This window comes from Macrobrachium nipponense, chromosome 21 (genome assembly GCF_015104395.2).
Source record: "Macrobrachium nipponense isolate FS-2020 chromosome 21, ASM1510439v2, whole genome shotgun sequence".
Classification (NCBI taxonomy): Eukaryota; Metazoa; Arthropoda; class Malacostraca; order Decapoda; family Palaemonidae; genus Macrobrachium; species Macrobrachium nipponense.
The window spans coordinates 9379986-9402437 of NC_087212.1; the positions used below are offsets into that span (position 1 = coordinate 9379986).

A 22452-nucleotide genomic window follows, 5' to 3' on the forward strand; every position below is an offset into this window, starting at 1 on the left:
ATTGAATTAAGAGAATTGTGCAGGCCATCTCACCTGTAACCCTGACAGAGTATGGAAAGGTCCAGATTTCCTTTCAATGCAACAGTGAATGACTTCATACAACCCAACTTCAAATGAACTTATCTTGAACATTTATTTATTCCTAATCCTTGTAAGTAGAACAATTGCAACTAAACGTTTTTCATCGTCTTTGCTACAAAGTAACATGGAATATGACTACGTAGTACACCATCACCCAAATAACATAGGGACCTTTGATATCAAGGGCAAAAGATTAGTTTAAAATGGGTAACTACATAAAATACCTCATATGGATAACAATACCATAAAAGAATAATTAAGTTTTGCATCATTAAAACAAGATGGTCATGAATGGCTAAATCAAGATTTTTTACGTCATGTAAATTTCAAGGTCTAGCCACTGAGAGAGAGAGAGAGAGAGAGAGAGAGAGAGAGAGAGAGAGAGAGAGAGAGAGGCGTGGCGAGTCGGGAGACCATAAAATACAGTTACTTTTCTCATAAACTTCGCTCGAATCAGCAACCAGAGAAATTTGCCGCCAGTATGTGGTATGAGTCGCCAGCATCGACAACACGAGAGATAGCTCACATCAGAACGCTTCAAGATGACGTCATTAACAGAGTTGTTTTTGAGACTGATACTCGTAAAAAATATAATTAAGACATGAGGAGAACACCCAGATGATATATGCCTAGTATGAATAACTTGACTACAACATACATCGACTATAGGCGTAAGTTCTGAGAAGCTCCGAGTGACAGCCGTACTCATGATCACACTTAGTGGATAATGAAAAACAGAATAAGTGATTTTTTAAGACCCCCGATATGCCCCTTACCAATTTCTTTCTCGTGCCAAACGGCTCGAACGCAAACGTTGCTGATAATGCTTCGCTAACGTACATCACTCCAACGCACCCTATGCTAGGACCGTGCAGCCAGCTGACGTTCGGGCCGTACGAATTCATTGAAGGGTTCGAACAGGGAGCTTACGAACTTTTAAACATCCACAACGCTAGATCGAGCCCGAATTTGCACTTGGGTTCGACCGAAGTTTCAGAAATGATGTGGAAACATGGGGACGACATAAAAGCAGAGGCCAATTCGAAAGGTATGCTGCCGGCAAAATCGTACCGAAAAGAGTCGTCTGATTATTTGTTTACAAGTGACGTCATGCGACCTGGCATGGCATCAGAGGTAAAAAACTTTAGTACTTATAATTTTTCGGTTGGATTCATGGTCGGTGGAAGTGAGAATACGAGGAAGATGACGGAAAGAAGTGAAGAGAATGTTTCGTCAAATCTCATGTTTCCTCGTTCGGATGGAATACACGAGCATTCATCTGGTAGGACTGCGCGCGATTCAGGATATCCCGAGGTAAGTCTTATAAGTTATTTGTTTATAGTTAATAAGTCATCCAACAAATTTAATTTTCTTTATACACTAATTACGAATATGCATTTGACTACACCTCAAAAGCCAAATTTATTCTTTAATAACACGACATGTAGGCCTAGTATACAAACAATAGAATATACAACAATTCATAAAACCTGAGAACTGGCCAAGAAAAGAACAAAAAACATAGAAACGATAAAGTTCAGGCCTTGTTCCGAAGACGGACAACTGAAGTAGATGAATCTTGATGGTTCATTAGTTTGTAAGCAAATTAACTGAGAAACCAAGATTTTACACGTTTATCTTTGCATATCGTTAGTGGAAAAAGTTACCTAAGTTGGCTAGAGTTTATCTGGATTACATGATTTTTAATATGGGCTTAAAAGCCATGTTTTCAACATGGCATTGAACCTATTGTTACGTGTTTTGTGACACAGGGTGGACACTATTGACATTAACACAAAACATTTGGATTAAAATGTTCTCTGTATGGTTCATAATATTCACATTTATATTTGCCTATAAAATAAATTTGAAGGAATGTTATTTTGTAATATTTAATGAACTAGTGTTAGAGATGTATATACAATTCTGACTGGGGATTCTTTTCAAGAGATATGCAGCATCCGAAGAAATGCGTATAATGAATGAATTCTACAAAGTTTAAAGAATGTTCATATTTTTTTTAAATAGTTTATCATTGGGAATTTGAACCTGAAAAAAGATATTTCCTTTGATAAAGTTTATAAATATACGAAATATGGAATAAATACTATATTTAGCACTTAACAATCATCATGATATTAAATAATTAACCATCAGGTGAAATCCATTATTTACTGCCACACAATCTTATATTTATTCAGTTTTGGCGACTATGCAGCTTAATTTCAGTCCCAGTATTTCCAATGGAATTGAAAACATTTTTTTTAGTTATGTACACATGAATCTAAATCTAACAATGACCTAACTTTATCTATATTTTTTAGAACAAGTTCCCTCATTCAGGTATTTTACATATCAGTGAAAAAATACTCTGTAATAAATAAATTCATTAAGAATTTATAATTCATAAAAAAAAACTTCAACTTGGATCTACAATACAGAAATCAGAATCCTTTTTGAACGTTATTTAATCTTGAATACCCATCCTGATTGTGCAAAAATAAATAATCTTTGTTGATTGTGATATTCTTCTCAAAGCATTGCAAATGCAACGCTCTGCAACAACCAACTCCTCCTTGATACAATCACCTTCCCTCTCCTTTCCAGGTCGTCTGCAAGACTTCCAACACTGGGCTCTATTCCTTCTTGGCTTTCGCCATCCTGAGCCTAGACATCACAGCTGACATCATGGCAACCGTCAACATCGACATCAACATCACCGGGACGACAGTCACTACGAATAACACGAACGTCAATAATAACACCAATGTCAACAACAACAACAACACTAACACCAACACTAATACCAATACCAATACTAATAACAACGGGAGGAGGAGGAGGTGGGCGGGGACGCTCAATCCAGAAGTAGGAATTGCCTTAGATGTGTGGGACAGACAGACTAAAGAAAACGGCGCTATGTCAACGTCAGAAAACGGGAATACAAATGTGGGGGAACATGATGAGAGTTTAGACAGGAAACAAAACCTTGGCAAATCTGAGGATTACTACTTTACAGGAGAGGCACAGATTCCAGCTGACGGGTACAAAGACGAGGAACCTGCCAGAATCAAAATACCTGAGCGTCTGCACCAAGTTTTTCCAGCGGTTCACCGGAGGGTCTTGCAACGTGGGGGTGGTGCTTTGAGGAGGAGTTATTCTCAAGGGTATCTGAGAGCCTGGTTCGAGGTCCTTCTTGAGAAAATTTCAGCGTTAGTTTAGAATTCCAGACTTGAGGATTAAGGTGGTTATATGTAGTTCCATGAGTTCTAATAACTTATTTCATATACATTGTTGTTCTAGTGGATGGTGTCTGCATCTTTGCATTAAAAATAAAGATTATTCATATTTATGCTTTCCAGATCCTTCAAGACCGGAGTATTACATGCTTTAAGTAGCTTTCCTCTTCCAAAGGTCAGTGATGGCAACTTCTTGTCACTAATGAAAATCTGTCTGCACAATTCTATTAAAAGTTCCTCAAGATAGTTGGTGTTCAACGTATGTGTCATCAGAAATAATTATTCTTTATCCTGTACGATACGAACTTTTGGGAATTTGCATAGCATTCTTGCTCTTAGCCAAGAAGGTCTATAAAAACTGTCTGAGCTGTAGCCCCCACTGGAAATGTGCGTATGGACCGGGGCATTGCGCCCACTTACTCCATTAAGACCATCTCTTTGAGGAACTTCCAATTTTCTCAAGAGAAGGTCAAACCCAAAAATTTCTAAGCAACAGCAAGAATTTTGAAAACTGACGCCCCTGATTCTGTATCGTAGCTAAGTAAAAAGTAACTGATTTGTGTACGTTATGTTCTCCATAAGTGGTTCACCAGCAAATTGCATTATGCAAACCAGTTATTCAAATAACCTAAGTTCACTGGGCAGTGTCTTCGCGGAAAAGGAATATTGTGCATTGTACATTTTGCCCATAAATTGTCAGAAGTTAATGATACATGTCAAGTACAGTTTAGTTAAGGTATAAAGTTACACAGAATTATTTTTAGTTACGAGATACCTTGGAAGTTTAAGTTAATAAGATTTTGCTAGGCTATTTATAAGAAAGCGAGATTCCCAAAGTCTCAGACGATTTTAAACCACAGCTCATTGCTACTTTAGACTGGGATAAGTACACTATATTCCTCAAGATTTAAGGACACTTAAGACTGCAATACATAAGTACGTATCATCAAAATTATTTTTTTTATGTTCTGTCAAGATCCGAACCTTAGGGTCGATTGCCACGTTAAAAAAAAATGAGAGGAGGAAAAAAAAGCTTTAAAATTCATTGTCTTTCACAGTGTCCCCAATTTTCTCAACAGTAACTATATTTATAAAGCAGCTTATTTGAAGTTAAGACTTATATTAATAATTTCTATACATACCATGTGTAGAAAGCAAGAAAACTCCACAACTTTGTATTTGTACTGGATGCAGATTACATTTTCCTTGGTTTTGTGAGAAGTTTCGAAGGTTCATTCTCAAATTTAACAACAAAAATATTTTGAGGATTACACAGAACTAAATGAGACATACAGATGCACTGGATTATACTGTTACGACAAATGTGGATCTTGAATCTGTATGAAAAAATTAGATTAAGGATGGTCAAACTTACTCTCTATATTTAAATATATTTGGAAATAATGAGTTGGAAGGATGAGGGAGGACAAAGTAAAAAACTTCACATGAGGAACTGGGTGTGTTGTAGTCATCTGCTCATGTTTTGATGAAATGAAGAGGAAAGGGGTTGGGGGGGGGGGGGAAAGAAGGCGGACACTACCAGAAAAGTATTGCTACATAAGACAGTTCTATGAATGATATTCATGGAACAGAGAATCAATTCCAAGAAATCAATCTGGAATGGTGGAATATTACAGTGTAAGCAAGCAATGACTTGAAACAACACATTGGGAGTATTTAAGGTTATAGAAGGATAATGAGGATGTGTGAGTGATGAAACATTTACATAGAGTAGTCTAAAGTCTAAAATTCTTTGGCTAAAGCCACGTAGGTTTTCTGCACAATGTGTTAAACTTAACTAACCAATTAACATAAAGACTCTTGCCTTAATTTCACCTTATATCAAAACTTATTGAGAAATGTTGATGCTGTTAATAACAGCAATAAGTCTGACTGCAAAACAGTGTGACACTATAAATACTACTTTTATTACAGTACTGATTATTCCTAACAACAGAAGTAACTACGAATGACATCTGGTTTACCTGAACACTACAGGGGCTAGCTTATCCGGTCCCTTCAGATACATACATACTAACTCCAAATGCAAGAACGAAATAAACAACTCTACTTCAAATCACATTTACCTATACTGTACACTTGGTTTCATCATCAGCATTCCATATTAAATATATCCGTTCAGTTGATACACAGGATCCATCTCTCGGTAAAATGCTAAAATAACTACTCTACTTTCGACTCAACTACCAAGTCAATGAACTCCTAACATTTAGCTATACATGATATCTCAAAAGGTCAACCATCTTTAAAAACCAAGTCTGCAAAAGGGCTTCGTCCAGTCCTTCCTCAATTTCTTCGAGTTTTGACTCCAGAAGGGTCAAGTAAGCAGAGACAATTGGTCCAAAGGTCCTGGTGTCTCCTGAAGATGAGTTATTAAGGTCTTCTGCTGAGTATACTTCTTCAGTTGACATATTTTCATCAATCGCAAGAGTTTCGCCAGTCTCATATGTTTGTCGTTCATCAGATGCAAACGTTTGTTGTGATTTATATTCATCAGAGAGAAGCATTCCTTGCAATTTTGCAATTTCGTCAACTTCAATACTTCTGCCTGATATTTGGTGATTTTCTCCTACACTTCGAAGGTAGTCGCTGCCATTTCTAAACCGACCTTCACTGACTGGTAAAAACTCCCTATCACTATCTGCCAAATCTTCACTGTCATTTTCAGTCAACTCTTCTTCACCTTCGTCACCATCACTTTCCTCGACTTCGTCAGTGGGGTTTAGATAATAAGGCACATAAGATTCTGTATTACTTTCTGGGCTGAAATAATCCGCCATTTTCTCCATAAAACCATCAACAAGGGACCTCCCATAATAATAGCCATATCTCAGGGGTTCATATCCGTAGTACCCGCTGTTTATAGCATTCGTACTAGGAGCAGAAATTCTGTTAATATCATTACTCCCTTTTCTTCTGATCACTGTAGCGGATGATCTAACATTATTGTTGTTGTTATTGTTGTTATTATTATTGTTATTGTTGTTGTTGTTGTTATTATTATTGTTGTTATTACAACAACAGCAGCAGCAACACCTGCAGCCACCAAAGAGCTTCCGTCCAGAAGCTTCGCCTTCTGATGAGAATGATCTACCATTCATATTGATATTATTGTTATTGTTGCTGTTATTATTGTTATTATTATTGTTGTTGTTGTTACCACAACAAGTGCCATTGCCACAGTTGCAGCCACACCCGCATCCTCCTGGAAAGGAAAAGAAATCTGAGAAACTTAATAGACACGACTGACTGTCAACAATTGTGGTGAATAACTTCAATGGAATACTATTGATGTAAAGAGCTAGTGATGCCTATATAAAATCGTATACTATTATAGGTGAATTGCAATAGTCTCCTAAAGGTAAAGAAAGCAACGTGCAAATGCTACGCCATATTCTGCTGTGTTCGGCAGACATTAAAAGGGCTAAACTCAAACTGCAGACTTATTTATGTTATATACGTAGTTGTAGAGCTTTATTCTACAAAGGCTTCATTTGGCCCGTATGGATGGAGAAACAACACCTCTTAATTAGTCAGTGGCAGTAGTTAATCAGATGAAGTAGCCCACAACTGAGAAGACACTATATTACATGTCAAAATTTTCCTTCAGTGCACATGAAGAGCACTATATGGAATGTAAAATAAGGAGTGCACTTACACCAACCTACACTACGTCATACGAATAAAACACACTAAAAATAAACCCTCGAATTACCTCCAATATCAATGGATATATTGATACTCTTCATGATGTCAGCCGTTATGTCCAGCGAGAGGATGCAGAAGGCTAGGAAGGAATAAATACCAGTGTTGGAATGCTTGCACTTCACTTCTGGGTAAGGCATTGGATGATATCCTTCACCGTAACCGTGGTCTCTGCGGTTGATATGATGGTTTAAAGTCTCCCCAGGAACTTGTGAAACATCGGAACCTGAAATCCACGAGGTATTAAAGGCATCACTACGTAGACCTACTAGACCAGCCCACTGACTCTGAGATACTAGCGAAGAAGAAGACCATTTCGTTCTGTTTTGATAACCTTGCCTTGCGTACGATACTTCCTGGACGTGGTGGGGACGATAATGCAGATGGTGGAGCTGTCCTTGGTTAGCATCAACTCGCTTGTCTATTTCCTTTGTCCTTCTGTTAATATTTCTTAAGAGGTGGCCTGCTAAAGAGAAAAACAATAACCAGTTACCTCGAGTATAAGACAATTAAAAGATTAAATGGCAATGAAAATAAAATATGCAATTGTAATATAAGTTAAGCAAGGTTGTATTACTCTAAAAGTCTCGACATTAGTGAAACATCATAAAAGCAATTAAACGAAAATAGAACATGAAGTTATAAATAAAAAAAAACATTGATTACGTTTACTTATTCTAATTTAAGTACTGTAAATAGATACTGATCATGGGGAAATATATCAGTTTCCATAACTTTTTTTTTTTTTTTTTTTTTTTGCAGGTCATACATCTATCATATCCCTAGTGGAAACAAGATGAATATATGAAAGGCGAAAGGGTTACATAATTACCATCAAAATAATGTGCCAATTTCTCAAGTATAAATATAATTGGCCAAATGTAACACTGTTTCCCCTTGTAGTCAGGGAAATAGTATTACAATTACCATTCGTATGAATATAAACGCAAGTTACGTCTAATACCTTACTGATTCTTCTGAAAACGTCAAATTATTAATTTAATAAACAAAAGTATAAACCTTTTCACTTTGATAGACACCATGAGAATTTTAAATTCCCTTTCCTGACATGCATCACTATCATCGTCTACTCACCATCAATCGAAGAGGAATCACCATCTTCGTACGTGATACCTAAAGCGTTCAGAGTCCTTTTATACAGCCGAGGAGTCGCTTTCAATAATTCCCTCTTCAGCGACCTCGCCAGAGCGACATCCGGTTCGAAACCCTGGCATCTGAAAGTCGCCGTGTCGCTGAAGTTGTAGAAGTCAGTGTAAACGCTCGAGTAGATTTCGTCGTAGTAATAGTCGCTGTAGTCGTCGTCGTAATCTGAGTTGTCGGTGATATTGTCGACGAAACTCCTAGTATAGTCTACTAGGCCTAGGTCATGGGGCGAACTGGCGGGTGGAGGAAGAGCGCTCGCTAAACGTAGCACTGTCGACGTGGTGAGAATGAACCATTTTTTAAAACTCCCTCTCGCGGGAATCATTTGTGACTTATCTGACGAGAGAATCGTGCGATGGGTCGATGAGCTGAACACCGACTGAATGAAATTGGAGCATCATCTACACGAAACGGAGATCAAATTAAACAGAAACGCGCACATTATTTACTTGGAGGACCCGCTATGTCAATATTAGACAAGGTAGGCCTAGACCACCGTGGCCTACACATACGGCATGTTTCGAAGTCTTCTGATGTCTATTACTTGGCTTCGTTCTGGTTATTTTTGTGATTTTAGAGACTGAGGTTTTCATTACAGAATATGGCGAAGCATTAATTTTTTTCCCTCTTTTTTTTAGCTCTTCTTCCAGCGGAGGCTACGTCCTAGACCTAGGGACAGTGGCTCAGATGATCTACCTGCCGACGAAGTCACCTGACCCAGCCGTACTAGGCCTGAAGCTCTGCTTGAACTGAGGAAGAAGTGGGCAATCATTTGAAGTTCTACTAGAATATTATAATTAGTTTCACTTTGCTTGGTTTCATGTACAGCCCTCCACAGGGATGGTCCCCTCTCTGACAGGCCCTTGTACGTTTTCAAAATAAGGTGCTTCTTTTATTTTACAATAAATTACCTTTTAGTGTTTTCTCGTCAGTATCATAGCTCCTGCAGAATAGGAGAGTCTTCAGTTCTCTTTTTAAAATCTGCTTTCTTCTTGTAGCGTTAGGGATCAAAGTAATGTCAACTGTTATGATCTCCTAAGTCAATTTCCTTTGTAAGATTCATGTCATCTACATTCCTCAGGGACCAGACATCTACAAAGGACCCGAGAGAGGGCATACTTACAGAACCCCATTAAGGGACGCCATAATTCACTGGATATGTTTACCTTGTTCATCAAGAAATCTTAAATGTTATCATCCTGGTGTTTATTTGGTTGAAATTGTCACCAGAATCTTAAAAAAAAAAAAAAATCTCAAGATCTAAGCCTCAGCTACATAACCTATAACAAAACCCTACATAAATATTTCACGAAAAACTTTCAGTAACTCTATGAGTCATGTGTGGCCAAACAAACAAAAGCCAGTCATACTAAGGGCATAGTCAAGAATTCGTTGAGGAAGGGAATGATACCTCTCCGGCGCGAATATTCTGTTATTCGGCACGTAAGTCGTGACGACCAGCGAGTTACGAAGTGGACTCGGGAGCCATGTTGGTTCAACTTGGTTCTTTGTGAACTTCTGTCCATCCGTGCTCAGTACGGTGTTTATTTGGGCCATATTCACTCCAAAAGTGTTGCGTGCAAGTGACCTCCTTAATGACGAGCTTACGGACGTAACGGTTACGATGAGGTGCGGCGACTGTCACCTGCTGTCCCGTTACGAGAGCAATAAGGAGGCATAATTATGAGCAGTAATGGGGCTTAGCAGTTTACGATCGGCGGTCTTTCGAGAGGTTACCAGGTAACAAAAGAACAGAGCGTCTCTTCCAGGAACCCGGTGAAATACACGATGACTTTCGAAAATTTATATCAAAGGGATATAAAGAAGAGAAATAAGAAAGAATGGTAAAAAGATCAATAAATGAATAAACTTGAAGGCAGTTTCAATCGTGCGATTAAGGCTAGTCTGAAGTTTTCCTCGGTTTTTTGAAAAAAAAAAAAAAATAACACAATTAACAATAACTGAAATGGCAAGTGTTAAAAGCAACCTTTCATTATCTGGTACAAAGTGTTGTCATTAACTAATAATTATGGTATCGTGCTGCTACGTTAGCTTTTAGGAGAAAAAAAACCTATGAATAAAATGTGAAAACATGTGAAATGCATGGCGCAGAAAACGAAACAATATGCTAACGCATACTGTATACTACATGTATTAAGATAGGTATACTTCTGGCGACGGCCAAAGAAAAGAGCGTACTTTTAAACGGTACAGCATACATCACGCCGAACAGCAGTGTACTGGAGGTGTCGGAACGAAGATTCGTTGACACCAAAGTAGCAGAGATGGTTTTGAAACTCGGGAAGCGTTAACCAAGTGCAGTGTTACCAAGTCATTCGTACAGACGAGCGACGCACCACTCGGTCGTTATACTCTGCTATTCACGGCTGCCCAGGTAGGCAACATAAATTTTAGTTTGTATTATAAATGTGTTGTTGGGTGCAGTTGTAGTGGCGTAGCTGTCATTCCATCGGTGTGTGTGCGTGCGGGGGAAGGGGGAGGGGCACCTGGCCACCCTATCATAACGACACCACTGTGCAGTTCCCATTCCTAGTCGCAGTTCACATTCCAGGATTGATTAAGGTGAAAACTTGGGTTATATGTGCATGTAAAGAATGGGAAAATTTGTGGATGTTTTTATATACGCGTGTATGTGTATATACGTGCATATATATAAAAGGGTGTATGCGTACGAGGGGGGGACCATATGTATACAACCCCGCCATTTGGAATACCTGTTTCTGATGAATATAACAAAATTACCACCTGACACTTGATTGACATATAATATATATATATATATATATATATATATATATATATATATATATATATAACTTGATCACGAAGTATATAAAGCGTGATGCTATGTATAAATAAAGGTTTTTTGCCACGAAGGAAAAATATGAAAAAGCGAGATAGCCAAGTACTTTCGGTCCTGTTCGGACCCTTTACTGAGGCAAACAGTTTGCCTCAGTAAAGGGTCCGAACAGGACCGAAAGTACTTGGCTATCTCGCTTTTTCATTTTTTTCCTTCGTGGCAAAAAACCTTTATATATATAGATATATATTAGATATATAGATATATATATATATATATATATATAGATATATATATATATATATATATCCTATATATATATATATATATAATATACCAGAAGTAAACAGAAGCCATCGAGCCAAAGGAAGGAACAATAATAACACGAGAGAAAAAAGTATGTAGAAGAACCAAGACATCTTTAAAAAAACAAGAGAAAAATCCCAAATTTGTACAGAGCAAGATATGCCACAGACAAGGTAGACCTAATTCTACAATATTTAATGCCAAATAATTCTGCAGTGTTTTTAGAAGTAACTGATATTTCAACATGCAACATCTCTCTCTACTATTCGGTCACTATGACCGTGGCTTTCTGTACAGATTGCAAGACAGCTCAAACTCCGTCGACTTTTCTACCGTTTATTTCAAAAGGCCAGATGTTATTTCTTATGATTATTTACTACTTATGGCCTTCGACCTCCCTATTGTGGGGGGGGGAGAGACGCTATTTTATGCAGATTTTTGTTACTGTTCATCTATTTATATCAGCATAGTAGTTTTAAAATTGCTAATGTAAAGTACGTATTTTTCTTCTGCGTGGGTAACTGGGTAATGACAGTTCATTGTCACTAGAGATGATACAGGCAACATGTTTTTCCATTAATTTCCATTGAGAGAGAGAGAGAGAAGAGAGAGAGAGAGAGAGAGAGAGAGAGAGAGAGAGAGAAGGGGTTGGTTTCAGAACTGAAATATGAACACCTAAATTTTCTGCATTTTCAAGTTAAAAAAAATGTTTTACAGAAAATAAGAGCAATTCTGAAGAACTGTCAAACTGTTAACGCTGCACAGCGATAACAAAGTTTCACTTTCATTCTTAATTCGTGTCATTAGATTAACAATACATCCATCCCTTCACTTCCAGACACTGCGGCAGTAGTACTGTTCCTCCGGGCACAGCCATGGAAGCGTGGCTGCTCAAGAAAATCACTTCGATCCTGACACTCATATTTCTACAGTTACTTTGCGCCTTTTCGATCGGTAGCAGTGTGAAGACATCTGGTGATTTCCTTCAGATAACACCTCCGTACGGCGGCTCTACTATAGCCAGTACCGAGGCTAACGGTTTGGTCGGAGATGATTCAATCTCAGTGGGAGGTAATGAGACAGAGCAACTTATCATTTCCAGTGACGGTGCAATTTTGCGTCAGGTCACGACACAGAATACGAAGGACGACCACCAGCAACCAGATAATCCTATGGGACCTGCTGGACGTCTAGATTATGATCCTCAGAAGATAAAGGACACCAAAACCACTCCTATTCCCAGTACTACTTCCAGGAGTTGCAAAGACCAGCTAGAAAACATAAGACTGTTTGAAGACAAGGCCAGGATTATAATGGAAGGTGCTCTAGGGTCATATAAGGCTAGTGAAATGGTTTTACAGATGACAGACTCGAAACCCCTCTTTAGAGACGACCAAAATAAGGATCCATTCCAAACGGGATCGAAAAGGACTTCGGAGTCCAAGGCCTTATCTCCTTTAATGGAGGTAATTAAAGAATGGGCGAATAATAATGCCAATACTTTTGAAAAAGCGAATGAAAAGTCTCCCAAAAGAGTGCCTCGTGATGGGTGTGGTGGATCCTTCATCATATTCCCATTTTTGGTCTTCCTCATCGGCACTTTGTCAACGTCCATCAACATCATCAACAACATAAACAACAACAACAACAACAATAATAACAATAACAACAACAACAATTAATAACAACAACAACGATAACATGGGGCGTAGAAGTTTACACGACGGCGATTTGCTCGACTTTACTGATGACGTCATGCTCTTGGACCTGGTATTTGGCCATAGATTTTCTCGCCCAAAGAGGCACAATTCTCGTGCAAAAGAAGCCGAAGAAAATATCTCTTTTCAGTCATCGACGAGAGAGCTGTTGGATGTATTCACTAATGTTACTGATGGCAATTTAAGAAATTACATGGAAGCATTATTTAGGGAAAGTTTGTGAGTTATCATAGACGTATTCTTAAGGTTTAATGTCATTTGAACATTTGAGTAAAACGTGTGATTGTAATAGGGTTCAGATAAAAAATCTGGGATTTTTTTTCTTTAATTTTCAGCAAAGGTTTATTCTAGATATTTAACATTAACTGTAATTTACGATGTTTCTTCTTTGGAAAGTTTCTGCCAAAATAAAAGCCAATTAGAACCAAATTGATAATGGTTGGATTTCATTCTCCCCTTCATTTGCATAGGCTACAGTCTCTGTAAGCTCCATTGTTTTTGCTTTATAATGAATTGGCTATAAGAAGAAAATAGGAAAGGGAACCATAAGGATTTTGTACTAGTTACTTTTAAGTGGGAAATCCATTTGTCTAACTTGATTTTCATACTGGCAGTGTGAGGATGCCCACGGGTAAGAGCCTCTGTGCTACAGAAATTACACATTGCACATTGCATGATTTCCCTTTCATATGTTATTCAAATTATTCAGTGCAAAATCCAGTCACTGATACAGGCAGTCCTCCAGTTATTAGAGGGGGATTCGTTCCCGACGGCATGACAATAACCGAATTCGGCTATAACAGCGCCGATAACCGGGGACCGGCACCGATAAGCAGACGTTGGCGTCGAAAATCCAGTTATTGTCGTCGCTAGACAAGCGCTGTAAAACTGGATCACCAATAACTGGGGACTGCCTCTCTATGAAAATGTTTTTCCCTTTTAAGGAAAGTACAGAATTTGCCAACAGCATCAGAACAAAATGTCTTTTAAAGATGTACAGAGCAGACTATACAGATTCCTGAAGCCAAAATAATTAAACTATAAGTTGTGAGTCAAAGACATCTGGTTTAATGGTGGCAATGGTGACATTACAAGATGGCCAGGTACAAGGATTTGGACATACAATCACCTTCTGCCACTTTCCGGTCTACCTCTTCAATTGCACCAAAAAAACTAGAATATGGAGGAAACCTTTCAGTATTTCTGAAGACCCATCTGTCTTGAGGTAATATTTTAGTTCTTTTTACCATGTTTTCAATACTGTTCCTCTGTTTGATCTTTAGCCGATGACTTGCATATTGAATTTCTGGACAAACATTTGAGTTGTATAACATATCTTGTCCCTGGTCTTGGTATTAATCTCTGGCACAGTTGTTCGCTTATTGTCGATGCTGCATAAAAATAAAAGACTCTCAGATACTGAAATATATTTAAAAGTAATCACATGGCTTGTTCCTAAGCACCACTACTATTCTATGGAGGAAATGAAAAGTCAAGCACTTGCAAGGACAGATATCTGTAAACTTTAAACAACGGAATCGTCCATCGGCATGTACCAAGCATACAAACCATATAAAGCTACTGTTGAACTACTATGAATACTAAAGATTAAGAACTTGTATACATCAAAGGTAAGTCTAGAAGTTAATTTATTGGAGGTATTACTAATCCAAGACTATATCTTTCCATGTGTCTTTAAGAATTTATTTCTTTCTGTAAGTATGTAATTCTAGAAAATAACTTTGAGATAATAGTAGCTATATACTACTGCACGACAGTCTTCCCAGGTGCAGTTCTACAAGATATTTTCGATGGTATTAAGAGACAAAGACTGCTTTATCATACAAAATTTCATTGCCATGAAATTCTGCAACATATTTAAGACGCTAATATCCAAGAAAGCCTTCCCAAGAACTATTCTACAAGAAAGTTTTGAGACAATTAGAATAAAAAGAAAAGTACTATTTCCAAGTTGAAATTTTATAAGCTACTTTAGATTCATTATGAGTAAAAGATTATTATTTTATCGTGCAAGAGCGCATTTTGAGCTCCAGCTGCAGTTTTACCTCCCTTCCAAACAGGATCCAAAGGGCTCCACAGGTTGTGGCGAGGAACCGGGGTGAAATTTTTCGGGAAACAGGATTTTATTCTGGACGGTGGGAAGCTCGTCCCAGAAGGCTCGGATCTGGAATAACAACTATGCAGTCACCATTCCTATTTCCCTGTATACTATATACAGAACTACAGTTCTCAATATGACAGGTCAGAAGAACTATCCCATTTCTACTTAACTTTAGCTTTCTCAGTAGCATTTTCACTTCAAAAATGAGAGACAATACAAACCTTGACCCTCTCGTCATCGCCCATGGACGCATCTGGCTTCAGGATCAGATGTCTCAGGCTGTCCTTCGTTGCTGGGCTCCAGCGGAAACCGAGCGACTGGTCTGGAGTGGGATTTCTGCAAATGTCTTCTATTATTCATTTAACCTGGACCAATCAGGTAACGTCGTTTAATATTGACTTTTATGAGATAATTCCCGTTTGTTGTATCAGGTTAGTTGGGCACATACAGCCATGAAATAATGAGTACGAGACAAATTCTCCAGTTATTTAAATGTGAAATTTCAACGTTTTAAAAACCTGACATTAATATCACTACTTTAGAAGCAAAAAATACCAATTACAGTTACTACTACCCTACCCAGTGGCAGCAAAGTTCGTCCAAAGTTTGACCATGATGTGACGAAGCATGAGGTCAGCAGGTCGTTCCAAAGGCATCCTTCCACTCACGCTGTCGAACAGGTACTGGAGTTCGTCTCCGTAAGTTATCCCTGATATATAGTATGATTAAAAGAAAACGGATGTTGAATTAGGCATCCCCAAAACAAAATGGAGGGGCAGACATGAAATAATAAACTAGATAGCCATCTTTTGACGAAGACAGGGTATATACGTCCCCCTTCAAAGGATGGCTGGACTTTACATGATCCTAACACATCTTATGAATATGTATACACTTTATATAGTCAAATATCCACTGAATAAACCTTAATCCATCTAGTGAATACTGGTTCGTCAACACTGAAAAACCTGTGGCAACTGAATAAACGGTGAACGTAGAGAGAAGTGTCTGGCTGGTGAAAGATTGAGTGTATGTAATTTATTACAAAAAACTTTGATTGAAGAGGTAAGGGGCCTTGCGGTATGGAAATGTAATAAACATGTCTGCTTTATGTATAAAGATGGACGAGAAACCAACCGGGTGGTTTGGTCATGTTGAGAGAATGGGAAAAAGATAAGATGCTCAACAAGTCAGAAGCGTATGGACAAGAGGGAAGACATGAAGTGCTGGGTTGGAGTGTAGTAAGAGCATTATAGAGAAAGGGTCTTATTAGCCAGAATGAATGATAATAATTTTAAGACTGAGGTAAATGGTGCAGTATTGGTTAGGAGAAGTAGAAGTACTGTTGATATGGCTTCTAAGTAAGTAAACTGTGTGCTACTGAATATTCAATGAGAAGTTTAGTATGAATTCTCTCTCTCTCTCTCTCTCTCTCTCTCTCTCTCTCTATCTCTCTCTCTCTCTATTATATATTATATTATATTATATATATATATATATATATATATATATATATATATATATATATATATATATATATATAATCACATTCCAAACTTTCGTGATTCAGTTATACATACATGTGTGTGTACATATATATATATATATATATATATATATATATATATATATATATATAATATATGATATATATATATATATTATATATATATATACATAATATATATATATATATATATATATTGTGACGAAGTGCCAAGTATCTGGTTACTACACTTACCATTCATTAATTGTTACCTCACAACAGCCAGACACCTGAACCCTCATTACAGGTACTAAACGACTGAATACTCTAAAGGCAACAGTGATCCCTTAAACAACTTACCAGTATTGCAGAAAATCAGACTAAGTTCATCAAAACAGGTGTGAGGTAATCTTGTAAGTAATTAAATTAATCAAAGGGCATCAATCCATCAACAACTTTAAAAGTCTAAGTATTTCCCTGATTTCAGAAGTTAAAGTACTTCCCTGGCTCTAAGTCGCTTCAAGTAAACTGAAGGAAAACAGATCAATTACCAATCTATGTTTCTACCTAAACTAATCATAATTATATGCAATTATACTGGTTTAAATGAAAACACTTATAAAAATTTTAAATAAAAAAGTTTATTATTAAACTCAAAATTTATAAGTGAAATTCACAATATCAGGGAAAATTACTGTTACTGGAAAACAAAGCAAAGTTTAATTAACTCTTGAATCAATTACGTAAAATTAAATCAAAATTAATTTATCACAAAATTCAAGAAAAATAAGTGAATCAAAATTCAAAAGTGTTAGGCAATAATTGAAATTTGGAAATTAATTCATAAATAATAAACAACAATGAAACTTGAAAAGAATTCTAGGTAAATGCAAATTAATTCACAAGTGTTAAATTCAATTAAATGTGCAATAATTAAGTAATAAAAATAACTAAGTTAATTAAATTGTGAATGCAAATGAAAACAGAAAAATGTGGAAAATACCTAAATTGTAAAAAGCACTAATCACGCAGAATATAAAATAAAAACCAACTTCAGTAAGAAAATGGATAAATGCACCAAAAATAAACACTTCAACAAGAAAATGGATAAATGCACTTCAAATGAAACAAACACAGAACACACAAATTTGCAATGTGTAAAAAATGAAATTGTTTCACTCAAACCATTGTAACCATTAGTTATTAGTTGCAACTAATAAAAATATAACACACTTTACCTTTACCAATTTTCTTTCTTTGTTGCTGCTTGTTTCACAATTTCCCAAAAATAGGTGCTGTTACACACTAGTATAATGTTTGTTCAGATTCCACAAAAACACTAAATAATACTAAATAACTCTAAGAAATATCAAATCTGAGATCTACAAGTTATGAGTGACCATTCAGTAAATATTAAATCGTCACGTTACTTTGAAGTCAAAAGTGCCGTGCGATGGAGAGAGAGAGAGAGAGAAAGAGAGATCTGAATGCCAGGAATCCCAAGTCTATAATGAAAGCTATTTATCTCAGAAACTGGACAGTGGAGATGGCACAAAACGTTTTGAGCATGCGAAGACGATAAAATCCTTCTAGAAGCTTCTAGATAGTGACGTAACTTTACATAAAAATTGTGAAATCTGCATGTGGTTTCGGCAAAGACATACACGTATGAAACAAGTCAGCTCAACAAAGACACGTATTCGATCGAAACAAAAGTCCCTATAAGATGTGATGACAGGAATCCCAAAACACAAGGGAGACCTCGAGGTCTCTAATCAAATGTGTTGACAGATTAGGGAAGCAAACGGAGAACTCGAGTTCCTCTTATCTAGAGGTGATGAAAAGTAATGAAAACAGTTCCATCTTGGAACGGACAAAGCTAATCTCTCTCTTTCTTTGCATTCTACATTATATACTCTTTTACATTATGTTATGCAAAATATGAACACACATTTTAAGACATCCTAACTCTAACTAGCTAAGGAATCTGAAAAATGTTGCAAAACTCTATATATAACATTTTATACAGTCAAAGAGGGTATATATGCGTTTTGAAAGTAGCAACATATATTATAACCCCCCCCCCCCCCCCCCGCCGAGAAGATTGTTTATCACGGTGTTGAATCCAATGATTCGCAACAGGATAAATAATCAGCAACTATATTGTTTTTGCCACTAATGTGCTGCACTCTTAAGTTATACTGTTGCAAGCAGAAAGACCACCTGGCCAGTCTTTCATTATGGTTTTTCATTCTCTGGATAAATGATAGTGGATTGTGATCAGACAACACTAAAATTTCTTCATTCCTAGGTCTGATCACATACACTTCAAACTTTTTCAATGCGGTGATTAAGGCTAAAGTTTCCTTCTCGCTTGTTGAGTATATTTTCTGATGTTTTTTCAATTTTGAAGACATGAAGCACACAGGATGGTGGATATTATTTTCATCTTCTTGAGGTAGAACAGCTCCAATGCCACAGTCAGAAGCATCAACTTGTATCACAAATTTCTTGTCGAAGTCTGGAGCTTGAAGTACTGGTCTTGAAGTTAAAATGGCTTTTACCTTCTCGAAGGATTCATGACACTCTGGGGTCCAAACAAACTTAGCTTTGGGACTAGTTAAGTCTGTCAAGGGAGCTACTACGACTGAGAAATTTGGGCAGAAACGACGATAGAATCCAGCCATGCCTAAAAATCTCTGTAGCAGTTTCCTGGTAGTAGGTGGGGTAGCCTTACGGATACCTTCTACATTAGCATTTACTGGAGCAAGAAGACCTTTCCCAACTTCAAACCCAAGATACTGCACAGTTGCCTTTCCAAACCCACTCTTCTATAGGTTGACTGTTAATCCTGCTTCTTGTAACTTCTTGAAAACTTTCCCATGTTGTAGAGCAAATCACTATGTCATCCAGGTATACACCTCCTCCTCCTATCAATCCTAGCAGTCGATCCTTCACTCGTTGGAATGTTGCAGGTGCATTCATCAGACCAAACGGCAGAACAGTATACTGATACAGTCCAAAAGGAGTAATAAAAGCTGACAGCAACTTAGCATTCTCATCTAAGGGAATTTGATAATATCCTTTCAACAAGTCTATCTTGGAAACAAACTTGGCTTGCCCAATATTATCAAGTAACTGATCTATAAGAGGCAAAGGGTAATTGTCAGCCACACTGATGGAATTCAGTTTCCTATAATTAGTACACATTCTAAATGAACCATCTGGTTTCTTCACTAACACACATGGAGAACTGAAATGACTTGAACTGGCTTCTGCTAATCCATGTTGCAGCAAATACTCACCTTCCTTCTTCAAAACATCTCGATGATATGGTGATAAGCGATAGGCTCTTTGCTTGAATGGTTTTCCATCTTCTTTAATCTTGATCTCATGCTAGGTCAGATCAGTACGCCTAGGCACATCTGCAAAAATTTCTGGGAAACTTCTAATCACTTCACTTAAGTCTTCACCTTGTTCAACACTCAGATGTTTCAACTTATCCTCCAAATTTTCCAAAATTGAAGAATTATTCATCTTGCTTTCAGCTCCCAATTCGTAGCCATCATCGTCTTCTGTAGATAAAGTTGTTTGTGTTATTAACACAGTTTCAGTTTTAGTTTCTGAGAAATAAGGTTTCAAGAGGTTCACATGTATCTTCCTTTGTCGTCTTCTTCGTTCTGGTGTTTCCATCATATAAGTTCTATCACTTAACTTCTCAATTATCTTGTAAGGCCCTTGAAATTTATTAGTGAGGGGAAATCTCTTAACAGGTAAGAACACTAACACTTGTTGACCAACACTAAAACTTCTTAGGTTAGCCTTAGCATCATATCTCCTTTTCATTTTCTTTTGACTCACTTTCAAATTTTTTAAAGAGAATTTTCTAATCTCTTTCAATCTCCTCCTTAAGTTCTTCACATGCTCTCCTTGGATTTCCTCTGGATTTTCTCCCCAATTTTCTGCGAGAATCTTCAATGGTCCTCTCACTTCTATTCCAAAAATAATTTCATTAGGTGAACAACCCATACTTTCTTGATAAGCACTCCTAACTTTAAACAACATTAATGATAAACCAACATCCCATTCTCTTCCTGACTCAGAACAATACTTTGTCAGCATACTTTTCAATGTCTGGTGGAACCTTTCCAAGGCACCTTGAGTCTGGATGATAAGCGGTGGATAACTGTTGTTTCACTCCTAACAAATTCATCACATCGTGGAATAACTTTGAAGTAAAGTTTGTTCCTCTGTCACTTTGTACTATTTCTAGTATACCAAATTTTGAGAAAAACTCCACAAGTTTTTCAGCAACTATCTTGGCAGATATGTTTCTAACAGGGATTGCCTCTGGATATCTTGTCACAGGACACATTAATGTTAACAAATACTCATTTATTTTCTTTGTCATCGGCAGCGGTCCAACCATGTCTATAATCACTTTGCTGAAGGGTTCTCCTCTAATTTCTATAGGTTGTAGGGGGCTTTCTTGATGGTTTCATTCGGTTTTCCAGCTATCTGGGAGGTATGACACTCACGACAGAATCTGCTAACATCTTTGTGAAGTCCAGGCCAGAAAAAATATTTCATGATCTTCTCTACCAGTCTTCCTGATTCCCATATGTCCAGACTCATGAGCTACTGCAACTTCTTGCTTCCTCAATTGATATGGAATCAAAATTTGATGATATTCGCCCCATACAGCATCTCCTGGTATATCTGTAGGTCTATAATTCCTCATCAGCAAACCTTCCTTCAGATAATAACGGGAAGGAGTTTGTTGCATCTCTTCTTGATCAACAACTCTGAAGAACAAATCAGCTAAAGATGCATCCTTCTTCTGCAAGTCCATTAGCTCCTCTCTTGTCACTTGACCAACTTCAAGGGTTGAATTCTCAATATCTGCTAACTCAGCTACTGTGGTTTCACTACTGTCTTCAGGAACACTTTGACTACTAGGAGTCTCTTCAGGAACATCAGGTTCTTCTTCTTCGTCGTCGTCATCTTCTTCATGGGAAATCTCTTCTTGGTCAGCACTATGGGAAACATCACTTCTCTGGAACAAGTCTTCTAAGCACAAAGATCCTCCACTTGATCCTTCTTGGGTGGGTAAATCCTCAGTTTCTTCACTTGCAGTCGTAGTCCTCTTCATACCTCTGGTAGTTACACAACTAGGAAACAGGTGGGGGTTATTCTTCTCCAACTCTACTGTAGGACTAATCTTCAATGGTTTGTCTGTCACTACAGGACAAGGAATAAATGGCACACCACCAACTTCATTCCCAAACAGAACATGTACACCTTCCACAGCCAGTGAGTCCTTTACAGCAAAATCAACATTCCCTGTCACCAATTCACATGACAGGTGTAAGCGACATATAGGAGTTACTTCCTCTCCTCCTATACCCTTCGAAATAACTGAATCTCCTGTGAGACTCTTCTCCAACTGAGGGTGAGAACCACGTACTACCACACTATGGTTACTCCCTGTATCACGTAATATCTTGACTGGTACCTGCACACTTCCTCCTTGAGTTGACAGCATACCCTCATAGATATATGGCTTAAAAGCCTCCACACTGCTAAGCCACTCACTGCTTGAGGTTACATTTCCACTGGTTGCTAAACATTCAGCTTGTTTAGTTTCATTCTTCTCTGGAGTTTGATTCTTTCCCACACTGCTCTTCGTAGTTTGTTTCATCTGGTCACCTTTCACAACTTGACCAACTGGCTTTGACAGTTGTTGATTCCGGTAACACTCTTGACTGAAGTGTCCTACTCTTCCACAC

The 22452-nt window shown here is 37.5% G+C and overlaps 3 protein-coding genes across 4 annotated transcripts in view; 1 reads left to right on the plus strand and 2 right to left on the minus strand.

Moving 5' to 3' along the window:
• The first annotated feature begins 564 nt into the window (after positions 1-564).
• Positions 565-3430, plus strand: LOC135197564 (putative uncharacterized protein DDB_G0286333). The gene is made up of 2 exons (XM_064224617.1): positions 565-1395; positions 2689-3430. The coding sequence occupies exons 1-2, from the start codon at positions 847-849 to the stop codon at positions 3301-3303; spliced, it is 1164 nt and encodes a 387-aa protein (XP_064080687.1). The 5' UTR covers positions 565-846; the 3' UTR covers positions 3304-3430.
• Positions 3431-4853: 1423 nt separating this feature from the next.
• LOC135197762 (myosin-G heavy chain-like) lies at positions 4854-8546 on the minus strand. Its single transcript, XM_064224845.1, has 3 exons — positions 8142-8546; positions 7057-7512; positions 4854-6546 (listed from the first exon to the last, which is right to left on the minus strand). The coding sequence occupies exons 1-3, from the start codon at positions 8533-8535 to the stop codon at positions 5555-5557; spliced, it is 1842 nt and encodes a 613-aa protein (XP_064080915.1). The 5' UTR covers positions 8536-8546; the 3' UTR covers positions 4854-5554.
• Positions 8547-14465: 5919 nt separating this feature from the next.
• The window catches only part of LOC135197763 (carboxylic ester hydrolase-like), a 22284-nt gene continuing 14297 nt past the window's right edge, over positions 14466-22452 (minus strand). For both annotated transcript variants that reach the window (XM_064224847.1, XM_064224846.1), the window contains exons 9-11: positions 15757-15886; positions 15399-15513; positions 14466-15240 (exon numbers count right to left, since the gene is read on the minus strand). In XM_064224847.1, coding sequence (XP_064080917.1) covers positions 15118-15240; positions 15399-15513; positions 15757-15886 — 368 coding nt within the window. In that variant the 3' untranslated portion in view covers positions 14466-15117. The remainder of the gene's footprint in view (positions 15241-15398; positions 15514-15756; positions 15887-22452) is intronic.